The 27,578-nt window shown below is 45.6% G+C and overlaps 1 protein-coding gene across 1 annotated transcript; it reads left to right on the plus strand.

The window, feature by feature from the left end:
• The first annotated feature begins 172 nt into the window (after positions 1–172).
• On the plus strand, positions 173–27,505 carry FAM228B (family with sequence similarity 228 member B). Its single transcript, XM_074989149.1, has 11 exons — positions 173–259; positions 2,021–2,134; positions 4,541–4,654; positions 7,486–7,590; positions 14,672–14,788; positions 17,547–17,621; positions 20,638–20,835; positions 24,161–24,238; positions 25,227–25,314; positions 25,430–25,574; positions 27,137–27,505. Exons 1-11 carry the CDS (start codon positions 173–175, stop codon positions 27,240–27,242), a joined length of 1,227 nt encoding a protein of 408 aa, XP_074845250.1. The 3' UTR covers positions 27,243–27,505.
• Positions 27,506–27,578: the final 73 nt, after the last annotated feature.

The following is a 27,578-nucleotide window of genomic DNA, read 5'->3' on the forward strand; positions in this document are numbered from 1 at the left end:
ACCTGCTGCTGAATAAAGGAAGGAGATGGGACTATTTGTATCGGCGGAGGGATTCAGTGAAGGTTGATTGAGTGAGGCGTCCCTGGTTGTCTCCCGGGGCAGGAGGCGCTGAGCGCCCAGAGGGGGTAACACCTTCCCCTCAGGCGGGGCGGGGGAGCCTTGTGCAGGCTCCATGGAGACCACAGACAGCACAGCTGCAAAACGGGGGCGAGCTCCATCTCCCCCTAGGCCATCAGTGGGTCCGCAGGATCCTGCCTGTGTAAGTTGGCCTCAGCGCGTGGGGCTCCAGTACCCCCTGAAACAGAGGGGAAACTGAGGCAGAGGAGGCCGGGGCAATTTGCTCACAGGCAGCCAGCATCAGAGCTGGGCAGAGATCTCAGGCATCCTGTGCCCTACTCTAGCCCCTTGCTGGCCCTGCCTCTCTGTGGAGGGGGGAAGGTGGTATCAGTGTCCAGAGTAGCGTTGCCAGACATCCTGCAATGTGAGAGATAATCCCACATTTCCATGAAAAGTCCACATTCTGCATTTACCCAAAAATGTCCTGCAGCCACATTTTTGCATAAATGCAGGACTTGTCATGGAAATTCCTGGCCCCAGCCAGCTTTCCTGTGGTTGCAGCTGCTGTGGGGCTTCACACCCCAGATGGCTCCCAGAGAAGGGAACCCCAGCAGGTGCAGGGGGGAACCCAGGAAGCCCTGCAGCTAGGAGCTGGCTGGGGTTGCCCTGGCCCAGCAGTCGCTTCCCAGCCACAGCAGGCTCACAGCTGCGGGGCTGCTGGTTTTCCTTCCTGCCCCCTCAGCTGGGGATGCCAGTTGCTGGCAGCCTCCCAGCTGAGAGGCTGCTGGTTCTCTCCTCACCACCACCAGGGATCCCACAGCTGGATCTGCCTTTCGTGCAAACCCTCCCCAAAAATCTGGCAACCCTAGCCCGCAGATTAGGCAACTGTTCCTTTCTTTTCCAATCCCCTGGTCAGTGATGTCCAGCTGCACCACAGAACGAGTCCTGACAAGGGTATATCTGTCACGTCTTTGGGCATTTTGCAGACTCTGTGCTTGGAGGTGAACTCATGGAGGTGATCCAAGTACTTGTGTCACCTCCATCCTTTGCTGCACTCCACAAGGGGCTGTGGATAAAGACCTCCCTCAAATACCAGCGTAGTGTGTGGCTGCCTGTTTATTTGGCTGTGTTGCCTGCAGGGAAAATAGTATACAGTTTGTACCCCCTCTACAGGCAGTCTGTAGTGTTGTATCCTATCTGCACTAGAAATTGTCTTTTATGTTTTGTTGTAGGGTCTAAAAACATCTGAGGTGCTTGAAAACAGAAGCAGTAACTGTTGAATTTATTTCCCTGCAAGTTAAATAGAGCCCTGATTTATTAATCTTATGGCATGTCATGAGGGTTGTCTATTCATGTAAGTTTTAGTCAGGGCAAGTGTTATTGGCAGGTATGTGGCTAAAGAAGCTAGTCTTCTGACACTTAGTTACTGCAGTTTTTAAACTAGTTTACCTCAGGCACACCAAGAAAATGCACCTTTGGCCAGACACCACAAATATATTTTTAATTAATGAGGCCTTTATAGAAGAAAATTGTGGATTTAATGAAGAGAAAAAGAGAGCTGACATAGGAATCCATCATTAAATATATAGCTCTTGGCAGAGCAGTTTCGGAGAGCACAAGAACATACTGTTTAGAACAAGTAGTAAAATAGAAGGCCTGCACCAATTGTAAGTTTAGCAGGGAATCTTATTTAGGGTAAATTATCTCCTGGGCTTAAACAAGTGAGCTGAGAAATATCATGATTGGAACTCTTTGAGTTTGAAGTTACAGAGAAAACAACTCACTGTGAAACTGACATTTGTTGAAATCTAATTCATGTTGACTAATTATTCTTCTTTCAGAATATAGAAATTCTTTTGTCATTTCCATCACAACTCTGATTTGTCCAATGTTTGAAAACTAACCTCTTACTCACCGCACTCTAATTTTCATTTGCTTGTGCTTATTTTAATGTTGGTTGCAGCCTGAACCTGTAACATCTTTAGAGGCAAGGAGAGGAAGTTTGGCTGAAGACTGGCTCATAAGGGTTTACTGTCCTGGATTCCAAGGAAAACATGATGTGCAAGAGCCAGAACAGGTAAGCAGTTTGAGAAATTGGTTTCAGTATCCACACGGGTAGACAGGGTCAAAGATAAGTGTGGGCCAATAAAAGACCCTACATATCCTCTGAAATTACTAAATCAAGACTCCCTCTGCTTTCTGTGGCATTTGTTTGGCTGCCCTATGAAAGGAAGAACAAAATCCACTGAAGAATTCACAAGCTTATTTCTCATTTTTTTCATCACCCTAAAGCACTAAAGAAGGGGGAAAAAAGGAATAATTAGTTTTAGTGTAAGGATATTAATTTCTAACAATACGTCTGTACATACCCAATCAAGCCCTATGACTATGAAATTGACCCCTCGCTGGAACTTTGTTATACAGAACCAGCAACATTATCTTCGTAACTTAGGCAGCGTGATGAACAGTTGCATTTTCTGGGGAGATAACACAGAAGTGCATAGTAAGGGAAATGTGTGCTTGACGATTTAATCTTGAAAAACATGATTAAATGCCAGTTTACAGCACTTGTTAATGGATATCATATTTGGGGCTGTGACATCCAGACTAGGTGAGGATGAAGCTTTATCCCAGTAGCTATTCAGACAAACAAACAAGCAGTCCTGTAGCACCTTAAAGGTTAACACATTTATTTGTTAGGTAACGAGCTTTCATGGATAAGACTCACAAGAAGATCTGAAAATCTGAAGAAGTGGGTCTTTGCCTAATAAATAAATATGTTAGTTTTTAAGTTGCTACAGGACTGATTGTTTTTTGTGAAGCTACAGACTGACTTGGCTACCCCTCTGAGACCAGTAGCTATTGGTCATTTCCTGGAAATCCTCCAAAGCTACTTCTGGAAAACCCAAAAGTAGATAATTTGTTAGGTCTAGGTTCATTTAAATTGGTATAAACAGAACCATACATTGAGGTGGATTCTGAATAGGAAAGAAGAGTATGTTTTGGTGGGAGAAAAGCTGTAGGAGCCCTAACTTCTGCAGGGATGCTTAGTTAACTCCTGCTTCTACCCGCTTCTGCTTGAGCAGATTGTGGTTGAAAATTGGACTCCTTCCCTCTCTATGTGATTAAAATCACTTACAGCATTCTGTAAGAGCATAATCCACCCACTTCACTGTTGTCTGTACCTATCAGGAGGAACATCCAGCTGGTATGTCTGTCTTGCTAGATCAGTGATCTGTATGTGTTGCATGAAACTATTTTCTGTCATGTGAAAATACAGTGGACGTTAAATGTTTATTTTAGTTTTAAAAGTGGGAAGGCTGTTGTAACTGCTCACAGGCAAACTTGAACCTGGTACTTCTGGAATTATAGTGCATGAGTCTCAACAGTTTAAGCTAAAAGCTTGTTGGCGTGCAGCTTATGCTGCAGAGGAGATATAGACTTTCTCTGTGTAAGTCAGTGGTTCCCAAACTTTTTGGCATCATGGCCCCCTTTTGATTTTTGAGAGACCCTCACCCCACCCTGGCCTATTGTTTACCATCATCCAACCCACCTTTTAACAAAAATGCAATTTGTAATTTAAAATAAACACAAAAACTTTATATAAAAATGTTGTTTAAAATAAAAAAAGAACAACAAATAGTTTTAATTGGCTCCTTGAAGGTGTGTGGTGCAGCCCCAGCTGGCCACTTGTATGAGGCCCGTGCCAGCTGCTAAAGCTGACCGTGACAGCCACCTGCCTGCCTGAGACCTGCACTGCCAGAGCCGCCCGCCTGAGCCCTATGCCGCCGGGACCAGTCATCTATCTGCCCGCCAGCTGTCCAGGCCAGCCATCTGCTTACCTGCTGGCTGCCTGACCCTCACACTGACAGGACCAGCTGTCCACCTACCAGCCGCCTGCTCCAGCCACGGGCTAACTGCCCGAGCGCACCACCCAAATCCCATGCTGACAGGGTCAGCCACCTGAGTCCAACGTTGCTGAATCCAGCCATCTGCCTGCCAGCCTAAGCCACCCAAGCCCTGTGCTGCTGGGGCCAGCCACCAGCCTGAGCACCCGAACCCTGCGATGCCAGGGCCAGCTGCCCAAGCACCGCGAGTCCCACAAGCCAGCCAGCTGCCTGAGCTCTGCAAGCTACTCACCCAACCCCTCCCATCCCACAAAGCCAAGCACCACCAGCCCTCCATCTAACCCCATTCTCCTCCTCCCCCACCCACAAACCACACTCACTCATCTTTGCAGAAGGCAGCTAGCTCCGTGTAGGTCTTCACCGGCTTCCAGCTTTTTATAGCAGCTGCGCCAGGTCACTCATGTAAAATGGCACGGGCTGAGAGCTGGAAGCAAAGGCTAGCTCTTTCTTCAGGTGTGGGGGATGATGGGATGGGATGGGTCACCTTGCGCTCACACTGGAATGGATGGAAGGCCAATATGATTATTTTTGTAAGCTCAGACCGTATAGTAGTCTCGTGTTTTCCTCATTTTAAGCCTGTCCAAGGAATCTCGCCATCAGTGTCTAAGAAGATCAGAACAATAAGAACCCTGTGCAGAGGAAAATCTTCAAAAGATTGGCTAATGCAGAAGCCCTCAACTCCTTTGCAGGTACTCAGAATATAGTTTCTCTTTGAGAGGAAGTAGTTAAGTGTGTATCAGTATAAAGAGTCTTACATCCAGCTGCATCCATCAATTTTTACTTTTTATAGGGCTGTCTATTAATCACTGTTTACTCACACGATTAAACAAAAAAATCGTAATTTAAAAAATTATTTGTGATTAATGGCTGTTCTAGTAGCACTAGGGTTATCTACCTATTACCTTTATTAAATATTTTGGATACTTTTTCTACATTTTCAAATGTATTGATTTCAGTTACAACACAGAATACAGAGTTTTTGGTGTTCACTTTATATTACCTTTGATCACAAATATTTGCACTGTAAAAATGGTGAAATAGTATTTTTCAATTCACCTCACGCAAGTACTATAGTGCAATCTCTTTACTGTGAAAGTACAACTTACAAATTATAGGATTTTTTGTAACTGCACTCAAAAACAAATAATGTAAAACTTTAGAGACTACAAATTCACTAGGTCCTACTTGTTTAGTAAATTGCTCAGACAAACAAATCACTTTTGTAGCTAGCATTGAAGGGTATTTAAATGCCAGATATGGTAAACATGTGCCTCTTCATGTTTTGACTATCATTACAGAGGACATGCTTCCATGTTTGATGTTTGTTAAAAAGGTGTTAATTAAATTTGGACTGAACCATTTTTGCATGTGTAATTGGGACTGTGTTTTTCAAAATGTATTACTTTGCAATGGTCAACAGGGAATTTTATCTGTGGTTTGTTCATTCGCCCAGTTTTGTGAGATCTTCTTGTAATACTTCACGAACTTCTTCCTAAATTTTGCCTTCAGGACTTCTCTTTTACTTTCTATGGCTGGGTCTACACTTATCTGGAATATCAACAGCTGCTATGCAATTTTAGGTATGCCAATTGGATACCAAAAATCAATTTTCAAGCTGTCAGTATATGTTCCTGTCCCTACAGCAGAATGCCGAGGGGAACACTCTTCCTGTCAGCATTCCTTAACCCTTGCAGCTTTCAAGGAGTTCCAGGATTGACACTGATCACAGAATGTGCTGTTTCGCATATATGCAAAATGGAACCCTGGAAGATCAAACCTAAGCATTCAATCTTCCGTGGTGAATGTAGACCCAGCCTTCGTGTCATTGATGGTTCTGTGGATACTACAGACACTGGCTCCTTTCCTGCATGGTACATAAGTGTATCTAGAAACCTGAAGAGGTCTGCAACCTTCACACCTGGCAGACTTCACCATGCAGTTCTCTCAGTCATCACAAACCCCGCTATCTATATTTTAATAATTTCCCATTACTATTAGATGCCTGTTCCTAACAACTGGGTTCCTCTCCCCCAGAGGTGTATCCTCACTACAAGAGGATATCATGACATCATCTGGAAAGAGAATCCATCTATGAAATTGTTTTCCTCCACTCAAGCTTCATGTTCTCCTTCCCTAAGGTTTCCATTCTGATCAACAACCAGGGGCATTTGAATGAAGGAAGGGAGGTGACTAGGCCAACTGGGTTGAGGAGAGTGTTCCAAATATAAGAGGCAGAACAGAAGAAGACAATGAAGCAGATGTGAAAGGAGACAAAAGGGTATCAAGGCAGGTTTCATTGGTGGAAAGATGACAGCAAGGAGTGTGAAAGGATAGCAAGCTAGAATTTAGGCTGGGGACTTGAAAGTAAGCACAAATATTTGAACCTTATGCACAGTGAAGTCACTCAAAGATGGGGTGGTGTAGCTAAGTGTTGGGCAGGACAATGGGTCTGTTAGAGGATACTTTTTCTTCCACCTTTGTTGTCAAATTTTCCATCAGTTGCCTGCTAACATAGAAGTTAGACATCCAAGCAAAATGTGTGTGGCCTATTTCGAGAACTCCAAAGAGGGAACTCATTGGAGAGTCCTTCAACCAGCTGGTAGTAGAAGCCTTGGAAAAATGGAAATTTCTTCCCTTGGCTAAAGAACCCAGGACAAAACAGACAAGGACCAGTATATCAACAGAAATGGGCATTATTTTGGAGCTACTGTTTAGCCATATACCAAAGGATATTCAGGTTTCAGAAGAGAAACATGGAATAAGGGCAATATATGAGAAAAATTTATGGATGCTTTCAGTGGCTTGGCTCTTATCTTCTAGAAGAAAATGAATAATTTATGGCCTTACCTGTTCAATGAATCTATGGTGCTATCACAACACAGAGGGCCCTTGTGCACAGTGGTGAACATCCTGTTTCCTTGCTATGTATAAACTCTTTCTTAGTAATATAATATGTGACATAAAATAGACAAGATATACAATATGGCCAGGTTACAATTTGGAATTTCCTGGTATGCTCTCCCAGCATCAGTGTTGCTTTAATGTTATTTTTTTCGTTCAGAAATCACTTCACCAGTCACTAAAAATGTGGTCATCTTCAGGGTGGAGCATAGTAGAGGTGTAATAGAACTCTGGAACATTATCAACAGTAAGGTCAACATTATCAACATTGTTAACATTATTAACAGTAAAGTAACAGAACTTAATAAGCAAAAATATCTTCAGAGCTGATGCTGGGACATACACTGTGTCGTACTGAAACAACTGTGTTCAAGAGTACAAAATCAATCAACTTATTTGTTCAGAAGGTTAAAATGGACAGTATCAGAGGATACATCTGATTGTAAAACTGACATTTTTCATCTTTAGTTTGACTTGCTGTGATGTGCACATGTAGGTAAATGTTCTGGGAGTATTTAGAAACTCATGGGGATTTTGGTTGTCTGCATGGCAAGAAATAACCTGTTTGTGTATGCTGTGGCTTTTGACATGTTTTTACTTGTTTTATTGATGATTACAGCCCTGCTCAGGTGTGTCTAACATGGATGGTTCAGAGAACCACTGGTTGCTAAAGCTAAAATGTCCCAGGTCCCAGACAGAGTATGACCTGAAGAATCCAAAACAGGTGGGTGACAATTCATTACTTCACCCTGTGATACCGTAGAATGGGACATGTGAAACCAACATCTGTAGAGGAGTACTTCAGGAGTTTCTACATTTATCCAACCTTGAAGAATATAAACACAAAGTGTGAGATTATAACAGATAACAGACGTTGAGACCAGCACAGAATTTTGTAATCCAGAGGCAGAGGGAGCAAAGGGCTTTAGAACACCATTGTGTCCTCTTAGTCTATTTCTAGTGTAACTCTTCTTCTGGAAGCAGTCGGTGGTAACCAGGGCCAGGTTCAGTATGTAGCGGTTCCTTTTCATCCATCTCACATAGAACCAGCTCAAGCCTCTACCCTGTGGCCTGGGAAATTCACATACCCTGGCTGCCTCCGAGAGGCAGCACTTCTCCACTTGCAAGCACCGTGTCTGAGTGTAGAAAAGAACTTGTAATGAAACAGACACAGAAATCAGATGGCATTTTTTTGGGAAAATACAACACCCAGAGTTCATAACCAACCCTCAAGTAACTGTCCCAGCTCAAATGGATTGAGCAGTGTCATTTGCCTCTCAGGCTCACCAGCCCAATACTGTAAGGGTCCCATTCACATACCCAAAGTTTCTTTGTACCCACTTTCAAATGCCTCACTTACAACTCTGTCCAGTCTGCGCAGACCCTGACACACCACCCTGATGCATTCCCTCATTGAGCCTGAGGCAATGCCATCTTTGTGCTGGTCCAGTGTTCTGTTTGCTCCTGCCACCTGTCCCACCAGCCACCCACTCCTGCCAACCATCCTGCTGGCTGCCTGCTGCTTCTCCTACCAGCTGCTCACTCCTGCTAGCCGCTTGTAGGCAAAACCCTGTGATTTCGGCTCATAGTGGTTTCAGCTCTTGGCCTATCCACGGCATCTCAGTAGCCACCAAGGTGGATTCTCATAAAATAACCGTAGACCCCAGCTTTAGATTTATCTTTGAACAGTGGTGGGGAGAACTGGTCAAACCAGTCTTACAGCTGTATGGCCAAAAGGCTCTCAGCCAGCTGGTTCAACCTCTATCGCTCCCACCTTCAGCCTCACAATGCACAAATGAGGGGAGCCCTGTGCAATCCACATCTTACACAGCGATGATGCCTGCCCTGTACCTCCATAACAACTTCAAGCATTGGTGAGACTCCACAATTCTTACACCAGCTGATAGCACAAATTGTGACTTTAAAACAACATGTTCTTTACACTACGTGCAATGTCGTTGCTTCACTTCCTACTCATCAGGTTTTGTCTACAAGGTATTACATATGCACACCTTTGAATTTTCAAGTAAATGATCTCTAAAGGACGTATTTCCCCAAATCCTTCAGCATTATTGAGCTCCTGCTGGCACATTCCTTACACTAGATTAGAGCAATCTGTTGACAGAAGTGTTTGTTGGAAGATATCTTCTGACAAAACTTCTGTTGGCAGAGTGTGGCCAGACAGCAAAGTGGCTCACTCTGTGAATCCACTGTGTTGACAGAAAGTGGCTGGACTGCCTGGGCGCTCTCGCAACAAAATATCTACCTGGACCACCGTCAGACAGTGTGGCATGGCCAGCAATCCCTTCTGAAAGCCCTGACAAGACATGCCCTTAAATGGCAATCCCCTGCCCACCCACCCCCCGGCTCCAATGGCTGTTCCCTGCCTATGCTGAGGTATGCCTGTCTCCATGAGAGGCAGCACAGCTGGTAGAGCAGGACTTTGATGCCTCCTGAAAGAACACAGCACTTTCCAGTGAGCCATGGTGCCAGAGCAGCACCCCCCCAGGCTTGCAGTAGCTCCATGCAGAGGTGTTTCAGCACCTGCTGCATCTCCTCACTGCTGTCCTCCTCTAGCTCATGGATGGCAAGCCTGACACCGCTGTTGAGGAGCTTGCTGTGGCTGCTGGGTGGTCACACCTGCACTGCCCCCTTCCCCCCCCCCCCCAGCACAGGCAGATCCTGAGGCACTGCACCAGTCCTGAGTGGTCAACCAGCTGGTTATGGGGCAGTGGGATGACCAGCAGTGGCTCCAGAACGTCCACATGCGAAAGGACAACTTCCTGGAGCTCTGTGCCCGGCTTGTCCCCACCCTCCAGAGACAGGATACCTGGCTGTGGCCCCCCACCTCCCTGGAGAAGTGGGTTGCAGTCACCCTCTGAAGCTCACCACCTCTGACAGCTACTGCTCTGTGGGAAACCAGTGTGGTGTGGGGAAGTCCACCATCAGGGCTCTGCTCCTGGAGGTAAGGCACTCGTGGGCTGCAGTCCCTTCACTGGGAGGGGAGATGGTGTCTTGCCAAAGGGGGGGCCTTGGGAAGCAGGATGGGGGTATGTTCAAGGAATGGGGTGTAGGGTGGGGAAGCCCTATCCCTGGGGGACTGTGCCATCCCACTCTTCCACAGCTCTGCTGCCAGGAGTGGGGTGGGGGTGGCCTCAGAAAGGGACTTCTGGAGAGCCCAGTGAGGAGGGGTAAGGGGCCACCCTCCAGGCCCCAGGGACTTCCCACTCAGTCCCTGATGTGTGTTCTGTCCCCTGCTTCTGCAGGTCATGACAGCCATCAGCACCGTCCTGCTGTGGACGGTCATACGTCTGGGAGAGGTGGACACAGTCATGACTGTATTTTCCTCTTCTGGGGTTCCTGAACTGCAATGGGGCCATTGACAGGACCCACATCCTGATCCATGCCCTGAACCACAACACAGCCATACATATCAACTGAAAGGGGTACTTCTCCATGGTGTATCAGGCCTGGTTGACCATTGTGGCCAGTTCACTGGCATTTATGTCAGGTGGTCAGGCCAGGCACACGATGTCCAGGTGTTCTGTAACTCCAGCCTGTGCCAGAGGATGGCGGTGGGCATGTTTGTCCCCCCATCATGAGCTGGCGTTCAGGGAAGTGCACATGCCACTGTGCATTGTGAGGGATATGGCCTACCCCTCTCATGCCGTGGCTCATGAGGCCTTACGCCGGTCAGCTGGACCAAGCCAGGAACTCTTTAATGCCCTCCTGAACTGGGCCTGGATGCAGGTGGAGTACGCCTTTGATCTCCTCAAGGCATGCTTTCAATGCCTGCTCACCTGCCTGGATATGGGGGAGCACAACATTCCCCAAGTTGTGGCCACATGTTGTGCCCTGTATCACATAGCGGAGGGGAAGGAGCAGGCCTTCTGCCCAGGGTCGGAGGTGGATGCTGGTCATGGGGATGAGCAGTCAGGCTCAGCTTCCATCTACCAGGCCCATCGGGAAGGGGTGCAGATCTAGGAGGCCCCCCAGTAACTGTCTCCAGAGCCCCCCCAGCAGGGTCCTTGGGTCCACAGCCCTACCCCCTCATCCCTCCCCCACTCCTAAAATAAAGAGGGATGTGGGCATGATGAACAATTAACTATTTTACTTAAGCAAAAACATGTTGAAAAGGACCGGTGTATGTACAAACTATTTACAATAAAGCAAAGTGCAGAAAGCTTCAAACTATTACGGGGAGGGGCTTCTACAGGTAGTGGTGGGGACCTTTGTCCATGGGGGAGTGCGGGGGGGGTGCAAACTTGACGGGGATCAGGACCACAAGTGGTGCCGGCCTCAGGATCCCCTCCTGCCATGGTTTGGGGCCCCCATCAGAGCTGGGCTGGGGCTGGGAACAAGGGAAGGTACAGAGGCAGTGAGGCTGCAGAGGGGTCTGGATGGGTAGGAGGAGCAGATGGGGCCTAGGGTGCAGCGGGGGCAGCCATGGTTCTTACTTATTGCAGGAGGTTCAGGGCACCCTGTGGGATGGTTGGCAGGGGCAGGCACCATAAATCACTGACTGCTGGGGCCACAGTGTCCCACCGGGTCACCTGTGTGGTACCCTGGAGGCCTCGTTTGTTGACAGAATGTCCCCTAGAAAATCCAGCCTGGTTTTCTGTAGGCAGACAGTCTTGCTCTTGGAGAGCAGGATAAGTCTGTCAACAAAACTGCTGCGTTCTGCCAATTTACTGTTGACAGAATGTCTTGGGACTCTGGACGCACCCCGTGTTTTGAGGACAAAAACAATCTAGTGCAAACATAGCCTCAGCAAGCTATCATCCCTATCTGTTGCCCCTTTGGCTGAGCCCTGCTGCTTTGCCTGCATTGCAAACATGCTCCTGCTCCTGCCCAGGGAGTTTAAGCAGCTCCCAGACCCTAACCAGCATTCGGTACTTTCTTCATGCACCTTGCCAATCAACAGAAGGATTTCTCCGGTACATCTGCAGCCTTAGCACCTTGGCTTGTAATTTTTTTATTAAATATCTGGGGTACACCTAGTCAATACTTGAATGGGAGAATTCCAAGGAAAGCCAAGTGAGCCAAACACAAAGGGTGACCATAATTCTCCCACCCAAATATGGGACAAGGGAAATGATACCATCCCAGCCAAAACGGGACAGACGGAGTGACATTAGGGGAGGTTTTGGAATTAACTGATAAGCTGAATAGTAACAAGTCTCCAGGACCAGACGGTATTCACCCAAGGGTTCTGAAAGAACTCAAATGTGAAATTGCAGAGTTATTAACAGCGGTTTGTAACCTATCCTTTAAATCCGCTTTGGTACCCAATGACTGGAAGACGGCCAATATAACGCCAATATTTAAAAAAGGCTCCAGAGGAGACCCTGGCAATTATAGCCCAATAAGTCTAACATCAGTACCAGGCAAATTAGTAGAAACAATAGTAAAGAATAAAATTGCAAGGCATGTAGAAGAGCACAAATTGTTGGGCAAAAGTCAGCATGGTTTCTGCAGAGGGAAGTTGTGTCTAACTAATCTATTAGAATTCTTTGAAGGGGTTAATAAACATGCAGACAAGGGGCACCCAGTGGACATAATATACCTAGATTTCCAGAAAGCCTTTGACATGGTCCCACACCAAAGGCTTTTATGTAAATTAGGTGGTCATGGGATAGGAGGAAAGATCCTTTCATGGATCGGGAATTGGTTAAAAGACAGAAAACAAAGGGTTGGAATAAATGGTAAATTTTCACAATGGAGTGGGGTAACTAGTGGTGTTCCCCAGGGGTCAGTCCTGGGATCGATCCTGTTCGACTTGTTCATCAATGATCTAGAAAATGAGGTAAGCAGTGAGGTGGCAAAGTTTGCAGATGACACCAAGTTCAGGACAGTCAAAACCAAAAGGGATTGTGAAGAACTACAAAAAGATCTCAGCAAACTGAGTGATTGGGCAGCAAAATGGCAAATGAAATTTAATGTGGGTAAGTGTAAGGTAATGCACATTGGAAAAAAATAACCCAAATTACACGTACAACATGATGGGGTCAAATTTAGCTACGACAGATCAGGAAAGGGATCTTGGAGTTATAGTGGATAGTTCTCTGAAGACATCCACGCAGTGTGCAGCGGCAGTTAGTAAAGCAAATAGGATGTTAGGAATTATTAAAAAAGGGATAGATAATAAGACAAAAGATATCATACTTCCCCTATATAAAACTATGGTACGCCCACATCTTGAGTACTGTGTGCAGATGTGGTCTCCTCACCTCAAAAAAGATATATTGGCATTAGAAAAGGTACAGAAAAGGGCAACTAAGATGATTAGGGGTTTGGAACGGGTCCCATATGGGGAGAGGCTAGAGAGACACGGACTTTTCAGTCTGGAAAAGAGGCAATTGAGGGGTGATATGATAGAGGTATATAAAATCATGAATGGTGCGGAGAAAGTGAACATAGAAAAATTATTTACCTTTTCCCATAATACAAGAACTAGGGGACACCAAATGAAATTGATGGGTAGTAGGTTCAAAACTAATAAAAGGAAATTTTTCTTCACGCAGCGCACAGTCAACCTGTGGAACTCCTTGCCGGAGGAGGCTGTGAAGGCCAGGAATCTATTAGGGTTTAAAAAAGAGTTCGATAAATTTTTGCAGGTTAGGTCCATAAATGGCTATTAGCCAGGGGTAAAGTATGGTGCCCTAGCCTTCAGAACAAGAGCAGGAGATGGATGGCAGGAGATTGATCATTGTTTTCTGTTCTCCTTCTCTGGGGCACCCGGCATTGGCCACTGTGGGCAGACGGGATACTGGGCTGGATGGACCTTTGGTGTGACCCAGTATGGCCATTCTTATGTTCTTCTTATGTTCACCCTACCTGGAGTCAGGAAGTGGCTGCCCTGTGGGGGCTGTCACCCTGCCAGTGAAGCTCCTGGCTCCCACCAGCTGGGGGACCACCCTGCTGCCACTCCAGCTCCTGGGCAGCCATGCCATAGCAGGGGAGACATGAGAAACTGGGGAGCAGCAGTGCTACTGTGTGGGTCCAGCTCCACGCCCCCACCCCCAGCCAGGAGAAGCTGGGGAGGCAGCTCTGCCCCCCCACGTGAGAGCTGGGAGAAGCTGGGGGCGGGGGCAGCTGTGCTGCCGCAGGGGAGCTGTGCCAAGTTGGGGGCAGCCATGCTGCCATGCAGTCCATATCCTGCCCCCCCCGCTGGCAGAAGCAGGCAGCAGCCACCTGAAAATACCAGGCAATTAACCCCTTTGACAAAATAAATTGGGACGCCATCGTGGCCTCCCAAATATGGGACTGTCCTGCTGAGCAATACAATAAAACTAGAGTGGGGATATATTTGGCCCAGCATTCTGCAGAAAGTGGCCTTGTTGAATGAGTCTTCCCAACGAACTTGTACCTTAGCATTGGGGACACTGAGGTACTGGAAGATATTTAAACCAAAGATCTAGTACTGTATGGACATTCAGTATTCTATGACCATATTGGCAGGAAAAGGTGTGTTAGCCCTGCTTCCCTGCCAGATTCCACTTTGGGTAATAAAGTTCTGCCTCGCTCTAATTGCAGCACTTTGAGCTTGGTAAGGTATTCTAAACTTCCTGTCCTAAACCACTCTGGTGCACTGCTAAACTGGTGCTGCAGCTTTCTTTGGACAGCAGTGGTTAGTGAAGAATGTAAGGCACCTTGGAATCGTTTAGAGTAGAAGGTGCTGTAGTTATGTCCCAGGTTAGAGAGCAATTTGAGTTTGGTACTTAAGTGGAAAGATGAGCAGTGTGAGTTTTATAAACCAACACTTCTTTCCATGTAGGTTTTTTCCTTCTGTTAAATCTCTGCAGAGGGCCATCTCATCCCTGGGTAGAGGCAGATCACCCAACACTTTTGGCAGAAGCACTTCTGAGAGGAAAAAAGCTTGTGCAGATTGGCTAACACAGAAGCGTTTTTCTCGAATGCAGGTAGGACAGAAGCCATATTTTTGCAGGGATGATAATTAAGTGCAATGTCCTGTAAAACGTCTGCTATATGATCAGTATCTAATGGTTTTCTACCTTGGGGAGGAGGAACAAAAATTTATCAAGTGAGAAGTATATTGGTGTGGAAATGTAACTTACATAATCTAAACATCTAGTTTGAAATGGTTCCCTGGAGCCTGAGGCTCAGCAGGGTTCACTTGTTCCTGTTGTCATCCTGTGATAGATTCATTCAGTTTCATGCAGTCTCCTCTGTGTGAGTGTTTTGGATAAGATCTTAGGAGCAGGGATCTTGGCTACTCTTTTAGGCATTTTTTACCAGAGGCAGGAGTTTTTGTAAGAGTAGTCTATCATCCCCAGGCAACTGTTTCCAACCCTTCTCTGTTTGTACAGTATGTTCATTGCTACCCTCCACACCAGATGTAGCTGCATCTTCATGTTGTTATATAATTAGTATTTGAAATAAAAAGAGTGCTGGAAGATACGGTTAAAGATGGCCAGCAGTTATGTAATAAAAGTCTATGAGCTTTATTGTTACATAGGTTACGTCTATACTAGCCCCATCTTCGAAATGGCCATGCGAATAGGATGAGCAGATAGGAATAAGGGGATTTCAAAATTGGTGGGGCTCTTTCAAAAAGGGCCCATTTGGACAAGTTGCGCGGCAGCGAAACGTGGCAATTTCGAAGAGCCGCAGCTGCCGGCATGCTAATGAGACACTAAATATGCATTTCAGCGCCTCATTAGTGATCTTCAAAATGGCTATGTGCATGGCCATTTCGAAGATTTGGGCTAGTGTAGACACGGCCATAATGAATGCCCAAATAACCAAGGTAAAGGGGCCATTTGGCTTATTATGAAATATAGTGTTCTCCTTTGGTTGCCTGCAGTTGCTGTTCCTTGGCACTGGTTTCTGCTCAGTGAATTGTTCTGTTGCTGTCCCATCAATAAGAGAAGCCCGGAAAAAGGCACCAGCATCCCGCCATTCAGTCGCATTAACCCAGATATGTGCAACTTGCGTGCACATATCTCAAGTATCTACTGTACTTACACAAGTAGTTTGCATCAATAAAATGGAATTGATTTTAACTTGAGTTTATTACAATGAGCCAACTTGTTGGCTGCATCTACCCTGCCCCTCCCTTTCGAAGGGGGCATGCAAATGCGGCGGATCAAAAATGCAAAGGAGACACTGATTTGCATATTTAGTGCCTCCCTTTCAAAAGCACTCTTCCTAATATTTGTCAGGAAGGAGGGTGCTTTCGAAAGGGGGGCTTCGGTTCAAAGGAACCCGTCTACACAACTGTTTTGGCTTTCAAAAAATAGCACGTCCGGAAAGGTGAGTGCCTTCTATTATGCAAATGAGGCACTGAATATGCAAATCTGAACCTCGTGCATTTTTGATCTGCTGGGTTTGCACGCCTCTTTTGAAACGGAGGGGCAGTGTGCATACAATACTTGTAAAAGGTGATGCATTTACAGTCCTGGAGCACAGCATCCTCTGTCTATTGCTTCCCTGAATGTGTGCTTCAGCTATATCCTGGAGGGACCTCCTCTATGAGTGAGACTTGTTCAGTCTCTGTTATGCATTCATTCCTTGGCCTCTGTGTACGTGCTGCTAGATTAAGCCTCAGGAACGCTTCATGTAAAAACTAGACTGAGAACATCAATTCAGTTGAAGAGTTACAAGCCTAAATTTGTTTGTTTCCTGTGTGCTGTAGTTGACAAATGCAGTGATGACAGCTCCTCCCTGCTCTTATTTTCCAGGCTGTGGACTGAGTTTAGAGATGGGTTATTCTGTTGGGAGGGCATGGAGGGAATTTTGTGTAAATGAACATATGGGGTTTAAAATACAGATGGGCTTATCAACTGGGAAGGGAAAAAGGAAATGCACCCTAAGATTAAATCTTCCTAGGAGGTTTTCTTATCAGGAGGGAAGTTCTCTCATATTCTCTCTCATACTTGAACTGACGCTATCTTTCCTCTTTTAACTCATCTGCTTTTCCTGTAAAAACTAAAAGCAGTCAAGTAGCACTTTAAAGACTAGCAAAATAGTTTATTGGGTGAGCTTTCGTGGGACAGACCCACTTCTTCAGACCATAGCCAGACCAGAACAGACTCAATATTTAAGACACAGAGAACCAAAAACAGTAAGCAAGGAGGACAAATCAGAAAAAGATAATCAAGGTGAGCAAATCAGAGAGTGGAGGGGTGGAGGGGAAGGTCAAGAATTAGATTGAGCCAAGTACGCAGACGAGCCCCTATAGTGACTCAGAAAGTTCCCATCACGATTTAAACCATGTGTTAATGTGCTGAATTTGAATACAAAAGTCAGCTCATTCTCTCTCTAAAAGGGTGCGATAATGTCTCTTCAGTAACACACATACCTTGAGGTCATTGACAGAATGCCCCATTCCATTAAAATGTTGACTAACTGGTTTGTGGATCTGGAGTGTTTTGATGTCTGTTTTGTGCCCGTTGACCCTTTGTCTAAGGGAGTTAGAAGTCTGTCCAATATACAAAGCATTTGGGCATTGTTGGCACATGATGGCATATAAGATGTTAGTAGAGGAGCATGAGAAAGTGCCCGTGATTTTTCCTGTAAGAGTGCTATCAGCCTTTGTGTTGTTGCTGAGCAAAGAACTTGGTCTACTGTACTGATATTATTTTGAATTCAGAGTTAATTAAAATTACTATTTTTATTCAGTATTTTTACTTCCCAGTTTTGCTGATATTTTCTTAGGCAGTATCTAACGAGGACCAAGATATTATTGCTGCTACCCAGTCCATCTTGGAGAGAGAGAAATATTTCGTGAAGGTAAGAATTGTAGACTTATCCTTTTCACTATATCCTGATAATTACAGACAGAAACACATGGGTATCAAAATCTCTCTGTCCATCAACAGCTGATTGCAAAATGTCTGTTAGTGATAGTATTGTAGAACTAGTTATCTCCTGATATGTGACCTTTGAGATAAATTCTGCTGTCAAATATTCTAGTGTGAATCAGAGTAAATGGATTTTCATCACTGTAATTTAGACCCTATTTTCTTTAGTTGAGTCCTTTTGTAGGCAGTCATGGCCAGATTCAGTGTCTAGGGGTTCCTTTCTATCTATCCAACACAGAAACAGCTTGAGCTTTCACCCAGTAACCTGGGAAATTCACACACTAATTCTGGGCACCTCTGAGAGGTAGTCCTTCTCTCCACTTGCAAGCAGAGTCTGAGTATAGAAAAGAAACATTTAATAAAAGGAGGGAAGTAACTTGACGTTAATTTTAGAAAACCCCACAAACAAATTTCATAAACATAAGCCAGAGCAAAAGTCCCATCCCAAGAAGGTTGGGCAATGTCCTTTCTCCCTCAGGCTCTTAAATCCAGCAATCTTAATGTCCCTTTCACATGGCCAGTCCTTCTCTGCACCCAAGTCACAATTACTGCCCTTGGCCAGTGCAGACCCAGAATTCAGAGGTATATCAGCAGAGTTCGCCTCCCATCATGGGGTCGGGGGAAGAGAAGGTAAAGAGACATCTTACTCACTTCAATTATCACGCCACATCCACCCTGCTGGCTGCTCATTTCATCTCCACCACTGCTCTGGTGGCTGTCAGTCACCATTTGCTGCCATCCACTACTCGGCTGTTAACTCTGCATATCAATCTCAACAAAATGAAAAAGCAGTCCCGTGGCACCTTAAAGACTAACAATGTTATTTACTAGGTGATGAGCATCCGTAGGACAGACCTACTTCTTCAGATCTGAAGAACTCTGATAACTGATAGGGAGAGAATTTACAGAAGAAAAATAAAAAAAAGAAAAGAAAGAAAAAAAACTGACAAATCAGGGAGGTAAAAAGGAGGAAGAAAAATCCTCCGCAAGTGTCTATTAAATTAGGTGGGATGGCAGCAGTCACTGCAAATATCAAGGGTGGGGAAATTGTCCTTTTAATGCGTGAGATAATTGATATCTTTGTTGAGTCCAAGGTGATAATTATCAAACTTGAAAATAAATTCCAATTCAGATGTCTCCCTTTGTAATCCAGTGTTAAAATCTCAGTGGTCATCCCACTTAATAAACACTTGCAGAAAATTTTTTTCTCCTCCCTTCCCCCAACACTAGATTGGACAGTTTTTTGTATCCTTTTCTTTAAATTCTCTCCCTCTAAGTTATCAAGAGTCTCCAAATCTGAAGAAGTGGGTCTGTCCCATGAAAGCTTATCACCTAATAATATTAGTAGTCTTTAAGGTGCTACAGGACTGCTTTTTTGTAATGTGAAGACAGAGATTAACACGGCTATCCCTCTGAGACTGTCTGAAGTGATTTCAGCTCCCAGTGATTTTAACTCTTAGCAGGCAGGGAAGAAATACAGCTCTACCACAATTAACGTAAGAAAGAGGTGCCTCATGAAGCTGTTTGGTTCTATTAATTGAACAGCATGTGTGTGTGTAGGGGGTTGGGGGGACAGTTCAAACTAGTCCAGGCAGTACCCTTGGGGAGGGTCTATAACTTCATGAAACAATAACCTGTCATCATCCTTACTCTCATGGAGCTCTGAAAGTGAGACCCTGCTTAGCAAGGTTTCTTCTGCTAGTTATGAGCCCTTTCCTTTGGAACAGATTTAGCATAGTCTTGCTTTTCTGCATTCCCACAGTAATCACAAACATTGGCAACTAAACTTCAGCTATCCCTGCATTCAGTACAAGCACACCTAGTCACATACTAAGTTGATTACAATGAACACAATACTGCTCCATCTGCTGAATATCTAGCAAATGTAAGCAAAGCAGCAGCAATCTCTGTGTGTGTGTGTGTATGTGTATATATATATATATATGAATGACACAACCAGGGCCTCTCCCCACTTCCAGCTAGCTGTCAGGGGAGCATTCCTGCACATCCTGCTTACATCTGTGCCTTTTTGTCCTCTCTGGAAGAAATGTGTAACTCGGTGTCATTTTAACTACAGCTAGCTGAGCTCTATGTTCGGCTCACATCTTCCTCTGTGCTACCGTTTCCATAGACGGTCAGGTTTTCATTTCTGCTGCTGTAGATTTATCTGTCCTGTTGACTGTGGTGCCAGACTCTAGTGCTGCACAATCATATTAGACTTGCAGATCATAAGACTGGCTTAAAAGCCATGAGATGTTTTTCACCTGCCCTCTGATTTTTTCACGTGTGAGGTATGGAATTGTTTCAGATTCAACATTCAACTCAAACCATACATATGAAAGTACAGGCCTCCCAATTCAGTGTTCAGAGAGGACTTACCTCTCCCTCTTCTATCCCTTTGGCTGTGGAGAGCTGACATTCTCACCGCCAGCTCTAAGTGGCCAGAGTGGGCATTCTTCTATGTCCCTGCCCACAGTTTTCCTGTCCCCAAACTGTTTTATTTCTATTCATTTGCCCCCATATTTCTTGGATTTTTTCCATTTGTGCTACACCACAGTCCCCTGCACCTCACATTGCCTTGCAGCCCCTTATTCCATGTGGCCTGATGCTCAAGGACAGACCTTAAAACTTTACGGGAAATCACTGCTGTGACTAATGCTGAATTTGCTATGAATTCCCAGCCTGTTTGGCACCACCTTTTGCCCCTTCTGCTAGGGCTTATAACCAGCCATTCACCTAGAACAATATTTATATTGGGTCTTTCTGTTTGGTCACTTTAACTGCCCATTTCCAGCTATCCTTCAGTTCTCCCCCTGCATCTGGCTTTTGTTGCTGGTGGTTTGTTCCCATAGAAGGTTTTCTGTATAGACTTCTGCTTTTCCAAAAGATGAATGCTTAATAGATTACCTAAACACATTAATCTCCTCTGCCTCTTTGTCATGTAGGAGGTAGACAAATATTTGACACACAGAGATTTCTTAGAGCTGAGGAGGAAGGAAATCCAGTACAAGAAATGGCTTGAGCGTGTTTCAGGGCCACTGCTGCAGAAAATTGAGAACAAAGTTGACAGCCAGTCAAGTGAAGAAATAGAGGAAAGGAAACGAAAGCAGCTCTCTCTCTATTTAAACTACTGCAATAAAAAGGTATCATTAATGATTTTGTCATCAGAAGGATTGCACATTGAGGATTGCTGGCAAAACTGCCCACTGTTGATGATTTCACTGGCACTATGGCACACCTTTGGGATTTGCATTAGCTCTGTTTGTAACTGATCTTTTTTAGGCTAATGACATAATTGTGGTTAAACTAACAGTTACTGTGTTAAGGTATTACTAAATATCTCTGAACAGTTGGGCAATCCAGTGGGCTGGATACATATGAAATGTTTCCAAACTGAATTTTCTGTAGTGAGAAAGCAATGGGTTTTCCTTAGTGGGCTGTGAACATTTAGCATGAAGGCCATGTGCTAAACAGGCCTCCCCAGAAGAGGCCCAGGACTGAATGGATCAACAGAGAGTGAATTGTGCTCTCAGCCTGAAAAATTCTTCCAGGATGGTTTTACAGCACGTTGGCTGAGCAGCATGGGGCAGTATCCAGTTCATTGCTCTACCTGTCCTGTGAAGCAGTAGAACCCACCGGCAGTGGTGGTTCCATGAAAGTCTTTTAATAGAATTGTCAAAGTAGAGCATCATTACCAATACTTTAGGGTTGCACAAGGCTGAAAAAACAGTGGCTTGGGTGCTGTGTTTCCAATGTTTAATAGTCAAACCTAATTATGCTCAGGGTAGAAACTGCAATTCTTTTGCAAATTTCATACTGCTAGTGGGGACTTTGAACATATAGGGCAGCAGCTACTGCAGTATATACATGAGTATCTCTTCCTAGAGAATTGCTAAATTCATTCTCTGGTTCGCGAACTGGATGTAATAAATGACAGCTTTCTTCACCAAATAGCCACTGATCCAACAAGAAGTGATGCAGTTTCAGATTTGATTTTATAAGTACTAAGGACATCATAGATGTGTCTGTAAAAAACAATCTTGGAGTCTGACAAAGCAGGTCTTTGACCACAAAAGCTTATGCTCCAAAATATGTTGGTCTGTAAGGTGCCACAGGCTTGTTTTTGAAGACACAGACTAACTCAGCTACCTTTCTGATACTTGATTATAAACTGTCAGTTTAAATTAAAAGGAAGGATAATCAAAAACAGGTTAGTAACTAAGATTTTTCCAGAAAGTTTAAAAGATATAAGCCGTGTCTACACGTGCATGCTACTTCGAAGTAGCGGCACTAACTTCGAAATAGTGCCCGTCACGGCTACACGCGCTATTTTGAAGTTAACTTCGACGTTAGGCGGCGAGACGTCGAAGTCGCTAACCCCATGAGGGGATAGGAATAGCGCCCTACTTCGACATTCAACGTCGAAGTAGGGACCGTGTAGTCGTCATGTGTCCCGCAACTTCGAAATAGCGGGGTCCGCCATGGCGGCCATCAGCTGAGGGGTTGAGAGATGCTCTCTCTCCAGCCCCTGCGGGGCTCTATGGTCACCGTGGGCAGCAGCCCTTAGCCCAGGGCTTCTGGCTGCTGCTGCGGCAGCTGGGGATCCATGCTGCAGGCACAGGGTCTGCAACCAGTTGTAGGCTCTGTGTATCTTGTGTTGTTTAGTGCAACTGTGTCTGGGAGGGGCCCTTTAAGGGAGCAGCTTGCTGTTGAGTCCGCCCTGTGACCCTGTCTGCAGCTGTGCCTGGCACCCTTATTTTGATGTGTGCTACTTTGGCGTGTAGACGTTCCCTCGCAGCACCTATTTCGATGTGGTGCCGCGCAACGTCGAAGTTGAACATCGACGTTGCCAGCCCTGGAGGACGTGTAGACGTTAGGCTATGTTGCTACATCGAAATAAGCTATTTCGATGTTGGCTTCACATGTAGACGTAGCCATTGATAGCAACCTCAACTTGTCTGAAGAGCTCAGGAATTTAAATGAGGCGGAGGCTTGGACTTTCTTAAAATCAAAAGTGCAGAAACTATTTGGAATTTGAGCTCCAAATAAGGGGCCAGTGCTCCAGCCCTAACTGGATGAATAATCACCTCAAAAAGGGCAGGGGAGGGGGCTGTTAATTTGCATAAAGTTGCATTCATTGTGTCCGTTTGAGAGTTGTTTTCAGGGTCTGACATTTCTGTGGTGTTGATAAAATCCCTGATGCTGGCTCACCTTAAGACTGTGTTGTTCTGTTTCTTCCTTTTTTGTCCATTTCTTTCTTCCTGCCCTTCTCTCCCTAACCATTAGCCTTTTCCTTACCCCTCCTGCCTCCCCACCTCATTGTCACTCCTTCATCAACCCAATACCCTTCTCACTCTCCTTCCTTCTCCCTCCATCCGCCTGCTCCTTCCCCCAGGTTCCCCTTCCCTTCCCCACTCCCCTCATGCTTTTTCCCTTTCCCTTCACTCTTCTGTCAGCCGCCTCATCCCCCCACCACTTGTCTTCTGCTCTGGTCCATTCCATCCCTCTGTTCTCCCTCGCTTCTTTCAGTCCCTCCCTCCCTTCCCCGCTTTCCTCCAGCCTCCCTCTCTCTTCCTCCGTTCTCTCCCCTCCCTGACTTTCCAAGTGCCCCTAACTCGGTCTTCCCCTCTTCCCAGATCTCTGCCATTTCTGCCCCCTCACTGTTGCTCCTCCTCCCTCCCTCCTCTCCCTGTCCCTCCATTGGTCCTCCAAGCTCTTCCCAGCCTTACACCAGCCCATCTGTCCAGACATCCTTCCCCAACTGTCGTTCCCTTCTCCCCACTCACTCCTCTCTCCCATCCCCACCAGTCCCACAGTCAAGGCCACAGTCAGCAGATGAAGGGTGACATGGCCTCTCATGGCCTGAAGATAGAGGCGGCTCTGCTTCCCACAGGCCAGTTGGCAGAAGACAAGGGTCTGCTGACCTGCACCAGGCTGGTATCAGGTGCTCGTTTTCAACCCTCTCAGCTGTTCAGCAGTGGTGGCTGTCACTTCCGTCTCCTGCTGACCTGCTGCCCTATGGCCTGGAGGGGTGGGGAGGAAAACTCCACAGTACTTCACAACAGCGTCAGGGACAGGGAGAAGGGGAGTGTGCACCGATGCTTTAGAGACTAGCACAGACTCCATAACTTGTGCCTGTGCTTCCATCTCTGCTTGTGAGATGAGCTTCAAAAGCCTGTAAGCTCTCCAGGGCAGGAACGGAAATGGTATGTTTTTACAGCACCCAGCACAATGCTGAGCCTGATCTGAGGCCTCTGTGCACCGCCATGGTACAACTAGTGAACAAAAATACAGAGCAAGAGAGTAGCATTGAACAGTGCATGAAACTGCTGCGGAAGAGCTGGAGCTGTGTACCTACCAGACTCCGCGTGCTCTGTAAATAGGCACGTCAGCTGTGCTAGCTGGGCCTCAGCAATGGTACACTGCCACAACATCAGCAACATCCACTGCTTGCTTCCCCCCCCACAGGACCAGGTGACCTTAGACGATTATGATTCTTCAGAGTACAACCCTCTCTTCCTGAATACACATGCCACTTATTTGAAGGTATGACCAACTGCTGCTTTTTGGTTTTGAGATGCACCCTGCAATCAAGAATAACTAATGGCCAATGAGGCAACCAGTGCCTTTTACTGATTTGTTACTTATGGCTGGTGATACTCAAGATGGTCATTCAGTTTGGCTCAGGGCATTTCCATTTGCTTTAGTTTATAAAACTTGGTCCCAGTCCTGCTGTCACTGAAGTAGAGGAGAACTGCACAGCTGATGTTAATGGAAGCAGGAGCAGGCCCCTCTTCCTTCCCTATTAAACTCAGTAGTTAGCTAGGTGAGCTTAAATATTTCAGAAGCATTTTTGCTTTACAGTATTCTAACTCACAAGGTTACCTGGGGGAAGTCTTTTGACCAGGGCTTGGTATATCTCACACTTGGCCAGGTGTGTTTTGTACATTATATAGAATCATGCTTGCTTCCCTGTCTTACTAGGTGAATAATCCTATTTTTCACATAGCTTGTTTTTAGTAGGAATTTAGTTTCCTACAGAAAGCTTGACTGCTCCAGATACAGTTGACTGTAGTCCACAGATGGATACGGTTACATCCCCATTTCCACTGCTTTGGGCTGCCATAGTTGTGCAGAACCTGGAACATGGGATAGATGTGTCTTGATATATTCTGGGATGATTTAGTTGCGGTTGATCCTGCTTTAGGCAGGAGGCTGGACTAGATGATCACCCAAAGTCCATTCCAGCCCTAGAATTCTATGATTCTTAGCACAGGGGACTGGGTCTTGAGCTGTATTCTCAATTTGCCAGAGCAAATTGAGAATACAAAATGCACTGGGTTCCTTGAAACCTATGAAAAGCACACTATTAACCAGTTCACACCTCAGTTTCCCATTCATAAAGTAGTGCTGATGACACAGGGTGTTTAGAAGATGTAACTTTTGCCTGTGACACACCAAATTTAACTTTTGCCTGTGACACACCAAATTAAAGTGCTTGACACAAGCATAAGAAATACTGCATTTGTTATAGGTTTCAACTCCACCGTTACATGACCCGCTGTCAAAAGAGGTGCAAGCAAGGTTTCTGGAGAGTGGGATTATCCAGCAATGTGAGACAGGTATTTCGTAACAGACATCTTTTTCAATATGCTGGGGCTCCACACCCCAGTGACAACCATTCTGGCTAGCAATAATGCTGCTGTTCACATTAATTAAAGGTTCAACTCCCCGCAGGAAGAATATACTCGGCCAAAGAAATGAATGATCTATGTAAGGCTAAACTGCCATTGCTTCCTTTGGGCCGGCAAAATATGGATGCAGCGGAGTGGCTGAAAATACCTGCAGGATATATAGGAAGTGAGGCTCGTCAGAGGAGGAGGTAAAGTCTTAACAAGTCTGCTGAGTAGTAAAAGACATCCAAGAGGTAACAACCGCAGAGCTGACGGATCCTAGATCCAAGTGCTTGGGAGGGCGAATTGCGGTGGTTTTACTTGTGGAGTTTGCTTGTCTGTACATTTTATGTGACTATATGCTGGTGAAAGGGGCTGGAGATTGCCCGCTGAAGAAGAAAGGGGTATGTCAATTTATATAACAAGTCCCATCTATAATTGCAATTCCAGTGTCATAAGAGCAGGGGCGCTCTGAATTGGAAATGAACTGTGCTGAGTTATATATTGCACTGTTCTGGGCTAGGCCTGGAGGCCAACCCTATGATGCAGCCTCTTCAGGACAGCGGAGGATGCACAGTCAGATGAGGCTCTTTAAAAAGAGTGCTGCTGTCACTGGCAAAGCTCTTTGTGAGCAAATCAAAGTGTTCGATTTACAGCCTCTCACTTAGATTGTTTTACATTTGACTGTTAATATTGTGACAAGTTTTGAGACTGCTGCTTCTGGCACCAGCCATCCCCAACCAGGCATTGTACCTTGTGCTCCAGTGAGGGTGTCCTGCCCCAACAGGCTACATCACAGAGCCAAGAGGCTTGAAGGGAGATGGTTTATACTTCAGCTGATGTGTCTTTTTAGTAAAAGATGCAAAGAAAATTATTACAGTTCACCTATAATCCACTGAAAACTTTTTAATGGGTGTATGTGCTGGCCAAAGCAAATACTGCTAACTGTGGGACCTGGGAATCCTCTAGTATTCTAGCTCAGGCCGCAAATAGGTGTCCAGCTCCTAGGAGGTGGATGTTAAGAAGGAATCAGTACTGAGTCCTCAGTGGGTTGACAGAACATGGGAGGAGCTGTGTGCTGATCCCATCCTTTCTTCAGTACAGCTACTGAGATGTGGAAAAGGATGTTTTAATTAAAGGTTCTGGATCGGTTCTTTACGCATAGTGGTGGGGCTAGTTCACCACAGATCTCTAAAGGAAAGAGCTGCTCCTGATGTGCAGTGATAGCCAAGCACAGCCGAGTGAGACGTTTTGATCCTTGTCTGTGTGCGTTGGCTTAAGCAGCCCTTAAAGGCTATGGCTCCCCCACCCTCCTTGTGTGAGACTGTCATGTAGGCTCAGCTCTTGCTACATCTCACTTGATTGGTTTCCGCACTGTTTACTTTCTTCACTTTTTCTGCCTTCTCCCTTCTTTCTGCCACCCATTCCTCCTTCCCTTTTGACTGCTGTCCCCACTGCCTTGGCGTTAGGGACCATGTCACCTACCTCTGGCCACAGAGACTTTGGTCCTGGGCAGCACATCTCCCATTTCTTCATGCTGTCAGTCCTATGGGCTGTTACTGTACCTAAGTTTTATTCCAGCATCCTGTTTAGAGAGAATTTTAGAGTAGTGGCAGGTTCAGGTCACTGTATCCAATTCTCGCGGTAAGAGAACTTTTGCCTGAAAGACTCGGTGCAGTAAGTATTTGGAGCAGAAACTCTGTTGATTTGGAGCATTCATTTGTATATGACAGAACGTTAATAGCTGTTACCAATCCGATTTCTGTTAAAGGCAAAGAGTGCGTGGAAACCCTAATGCTGGCACCTTGGACCTCAAGGCCTGGGCAGACAGCATGTGTTCTCCTATCCTGTGGAAAGAGGAGATGTATATCTGCTAGAAAATTAGATTTGAGATGTGCACCCATGACCTCCCAAAGCAACTGGACACTTGACATTCATCTTGACACAATGCAATAAAACCGTCTTGCTAACCATTCCTTTCTGAAGTGCCAATTGCATAATAGTATAAAAAGCAAAGAAATGTAAAACATTCTGCTGTACATGGATTTCCAGCCCCAGTAAGCATACAGACTAAAAGTCAGACAGGTAAGATGGCAGCAGCTTCATTTTAAAATGTCACTCTGCATGGAGACAGATGCCTATGCTAAAACACTGAAGTTTATTGCAGTACTGTGAATATTTGTACTGAAATAAATACATCACCACCATCCTCC

Source organism: Carettochelys insculpta, chromosome 3, assembly GCF_033958435.1.
Source record: "Carettochelys insculpta isolate YL-2023 chromosome 3, ASM3395843v1, whole genome shotgun sequence".
Classification (NCBI taxonomy): Eukaryota; Metazoa; Chordata; order Testudines; family Carettochelyidae; genus Carettochelys; species Carettochelys insculpta.